The sequence below is a fragment of the Nicotiana attenuata genome, unplaced genomic scaffold (assembly GCF_001879085.1).
Source record: "Nicotiana attenuata strain UT unplaced genomic scaffold, NIATTr2, whole genome shotgun sequence".
In the NCBI taxonomy this organism is placed as follows: domain Eukaryota; kingdom Viridiplantae; phylum Streptophyta; class Magnoliopsida; order Solanales; family Solanaceae; genus Nicotiana; species Nicotiana attenuata.
In genome coordinates, this window is record NW_017691556.1 from 1 (window position 1) to 640 (window position 640).

At 40.9% G+C, this 640-nt stretch overlaps 1 protein-coding gene across 1 annotated transcript; it reads left to right on the plus strand.

Annotated features, from left to right (window-relative positions):
• Positions 1-39: 39 nt before the first annotated feature.
• Positions 40-628, plus strand: LOC109222520. The gene is made up of 2 exons (XM_019386866.1): positions 40-435; positions 518-628. The coding sequence occupies exons 1-2, from the start codon at positions 40-42 to the stop codon at positions 626-628; spliced, it is 507 nt and encodes a 168-aa protein (XP_019242411.1).
• The last annotated feature ends 12 nt before the right edge of the window (positions 629-640 follow it).

Below are 640 nucleotides of genomic sequence, written 5' to 3' on the forward strand. Positions count from 1 at the left end.
ATGTCTTGGGTGCTTGATGCTGAAATTCATCTTGATGCGATGGGTCTAGCAGACACCATCAAGGATAAAAATCAGGCATCAAACCAAGACCGTGCCAAAGCAATGATATTCCTACGCCATCACCTTGATGATGGCCTGAAAATGGAATATCTTACTGCTAAAGATCCAGTCATACTGTGGAATAATTTGAAAGATAGATATGACCACCTGAAGATGGTCGTTCTTCCACAGGCACGTTATGACTGGACTCATTTAAGGCTACAAGATTTTAAATCTATCAGTGAGTATAATTCTGCTATGTTCAGAATTATTTCCCAATTAAAATTATGTGGTGATAATATTACTGATTATGATATGTTGGAGAAAACTTTCACCACTTTTCATGCCTCGAATATGCTCCTGCAGCAGCAATATCTAGAGATGGGGTTTAAAAACGTATTCTGAACTTATCTCACATCTTCTTAGTAGCCGTAGCAACATAATGGGCTATATGAAAACCATGAAAGCCGACTTACAGGTTCTGTCCATTCCTGAAGTGAATGAGACGAACTTCCACCAAGCTAAACGTGGAAGAGGTCTGGGCCCCAGTCGTGGTCATGGCCGTGGTCCGGGGGTAAAGAACTCGTAATCGATGGTAATA